General features: G+C 29.7%; 1 protein-coding gene across 1 annotated transcript; it reads right to left on the bottom strand.

Moving 5' to 3' along the window:
* Positions 1-349: 349 nt before the first annotated feature.
* On the bottom strand, positions 350-1287 carry LOC118182957 (stathmin-like). The gene has a single exon (XM_035352340.2). The coding sequence runs from the start codon at positions 1182-1184 to the stop codon at positions 498-500; it is 687 nt and encodes a 228-aa protein (XP_035208231.1). The 5' UTR covers positions 1185-1287; the 3' UTR covers positions 350-497.
* Positions 1288-3444: the final 2157 nt, after the last annotated feature.

A 3444-nucleotide genomic window follows, 5' to 3' on the forward strand; every position in this document is an offset into this window, starting at 1 on the left:
TTAACCATTTTTTAGTTTCCTTTCATTTTTAGGTCCCATTAGTTTAACTTGTTCTTTCTCTAATTATCATTAACTTCTATATATTCATTAATATTTTTATCTATCTTTTACATTATATTTATATATTAATCAATCTCAATAGTCAATTAATTATTGATTGGTTAATTATTATTTTTATTTTTTATTTATTTTTTTCCCAACGAACCTGATAAGTAGCTTCAACACTCTTGATTTTAGTAGTAAGGTCTACGGGGAATAATTAATAGGGGTCCCTCTCACTAGATGAAAATTTTGAGTGATATAATTTACAGGATAAATGTCAAATAAAATACATAGAATAAATCTGCGCTTTTATAAGTAAATGGCCCCAGAAATACCTTTCTTTATAAAAATGATTACATAGAAAATTTAAAAGTACTATGACAAGAAATATATACACAGATGGTGAATACATTATGCAAGACTGTCTGTTTCGAATACCTTAAGCTTCAGGTTTTTCATGGACGTAACACATTTCCATCGTAATTTATATTTCCATTCATATTATCCATTGGAATTTCATTAAGCTTTCTTTCATGTACACTACAGCTCTTCACCTCCTTTATGAGCCTTTCTATTTGCAACCTCAGATGTTCCATCCTGCTATCTTGTTTAGATAAATGTTCTTCTAGGGCCTTGAACTGCGCTTGTCTAGCATGTTCTGAAGTTTCGAATTTGCGGCAGAATGTGTTAAAATGACTCTGTCTTAAGAATAATGTTGTATTTTTTATTTCATTGACTCTCATCATCTCATTTTTATTTTTCTGCTTTATTGAATCAAGGTACTCTGCTCTGTTTCTACCGGAAACTTTCATTTTGCGATCATGGTTTTCCCTCACTGCTCGTTTGAAGTCACGAATAAAACTGTTCTTGTTTCTCTGTACTTCAGATACTCGGCTTAGGCGTTGAGAAAGTAAGTTGTGCTTTATACCTTTTTGCGATAACCTTCTTCTTTCCGCAGCTTGAAGTTTTCTCTCTATATCAGACAGTGAACGATCTCTTTTTGCCGGAGAGGATACGAGAAATTTCGGAAATGGTTTATTTGGAGAATCTGAAAGGACTAAGTCGAATTTTACTCCTCCTTTTGACTCAGCCACGGATCTAATGTCAGTTTGGACATCGCTCATAGTTACGTTGGACGACATAAAGAAAAATCTGAGAATTATATCTCAAAATTAGGGAAAGAAAATTCTCAACAAAATTAGAAAAGTAAATTTTAATGGCACCGAATATAGTTTTCTCTGACAATACATTTGCAGTTTTAAAGTTTGAACTCGAAGTTGAAGTAACAGTTATTGTGAAAAATCCTCGATCTTCTTTTCTTATTGAGTTTACAGAGAATTTCTCGTTACTTTTCTCTTTTGCATGTGCTGTAATATCATATGCTAATTCAGAATTAAGTCTGCGGTTAACAGTTCTTGGAGATTTAACTGAAGATGTTACACGTGAAAATATGTAAGTTATTAAGCAAAACAAAATTTACAAAGACCATTTTTAGCCAAAAGTAATGCAATTTTTCTAGTCAGAACTCAATTTTTCAGAAATTATAAAAATTGCAAGTTAATACAAAATATGCTGTCGCAAAATGTGTGAAATGTTTTCTCAATAAAAATGTACAAATTTAAAATCTTGAATAATTTTTTGACGATCTCGAAAATTGCTAGAACTTTGCTCATTTAGGCTTAAGAACATAGCTGGTAAATATGTTTTATAAATTAATTTGTAATTATAAGTTAGAAAAGAAGAAAACTATGACATAGAATAGGATAAATTTAACTCGCATCGAAAAATTAACTGGTTATAATTATCTTATACGGGCGAATAGAATTGAAAGTGAATTGAGAAGTCTGAAAGTATGGAGAAGTATCATCGAAACTGATGAACCACCAAAAGCGTATTCAAGAAACGATGCTAATTATGAAAGTGAAATGAAAACTTCGGAGATATGGGATGATACTAATGCAATAACAAGAAATATAATGAATCAAACTGTGATAGCTCTATAAGCATTAAAGTGTGCGAATGAAAAGAATACAAAGAGGCTATGGGTGAAAATTAAAAATTAAATGGCGGCAAAAACCGCAGATATCCAAATCAATTGTAGAACAGAATTAGCTAAACTGAAAATGGAGCAAAATGAATCTGTAGATGATTATATGAACAGAGTTCTAATTCTGAAAAGTAAAAATATTCAAATGGAGAAGGAAATAAAAGATAAAAACTTAATTTATTTCATATTAGAAGAACATCGGAATAAATTTGAATTTGATGTCAAAATCATTAAAAACAACATACAAATATTAAATTAGACAAATTAGACTACAATTAGACAAATATTAAAATAAACTAATGAAAAAACTATACAGATACGAAAAGAAATAGAAATAGGTCTAAAGAAAAAGAAAACTTTATCGCAAAACAAAAGAAAACAAAATACTAAAAGAAAAAAAAAAGATGTTCTAACTCCGAAATATTAGGATATTCAATAAAAAAAAATGTCGTAATAATAATATAAAATGTTTCAGTTGTGGAAAACTAGACTATAAATCAGTTGAATATAGAATGAAAAGCATACAACAACACAGAAAGCCGAGAAATTTAACATATTAAACTCCTAAAATGTCAGGCAAGGAAAGGAAATAGGAATCAGCTGCATTTTTACTTGAAGTATCTAAGAAAAAAAGAAAAACTTCAGGTCTTAATCTTAAATGACTTAATAAATAATAAATTTCATCTTAAAAGATATACATGACCAAGAAATGAAACCGAAGAAAAGAAAAGAGAAAAATTAAATGGATTATAGATTCAGGAGTCACATGTCACGATACAAAAAAATATTTACCAATTTTAAGGATGATGAGCGAGTAATAATGACAGCTGAAAAGGCAGCTGTGATAAAATCAGTTGGTACTGGTAACATTAAAATGCAAACTGAAAGAAATAAGAAGCATTCTGATAATAGAAAACGTTCTGCGAGTGCCGAATTTACTGTCAATACCAAAAACTGTAGGTCAGGATAGATAATTTTACCGAAACTAAATCAGAAGTGATCAGTAAACATGGAAACGTTCTGCACATAACTAATAGAAATGGAAACAAATTTGAAGTTGAAGGAAATGTAATACAAGAAGCTAAAATTAGCAATGTTGATAATGTACTATGGAATCAGAAATTAGGTAACCAAAAATATCAAAGATTGATGCAGATGGAAAAAATTTCCTCAGTCATTAGATTAGAAAATGTAGAAATTTCCATTGCAAATCTTGTACATTAGAGAAAATGACACAATCGTCTTTCAAAAGTGTGAAATTCAAGCAATCCGAAGATATTCTAGAATTATGGCATACAGATTGACTTGGACCAACTGAGAAGTAAATAGATGGCAACTGTTATTTTCTTACAGTA

Source organism: Stegodyphus dumicola, chromosome 3 (genome assembly GCF_044657685.1).
Source record: "Stegodyphus dumicola isolate Sdum_Otavi_A_Nest chromosome 3, ASM4465768v1".
Lineage (NCBI taxonomy): Eukaryota > Metazoa > Arthropoda > Arachnida > Araneae > Eresidae > Stegodyphus > Stegodyphus dumicola.

Bases quoted from the DNA above. Each gene is read 5' to 3' on its own strand.
- LOC118182957 (XM_035352340.2), bottom strand. From the start codon at position 1,184: ATGTCGTCCAACGTAACTATGAGCGATGTCCAAACTGACATTAGATCC.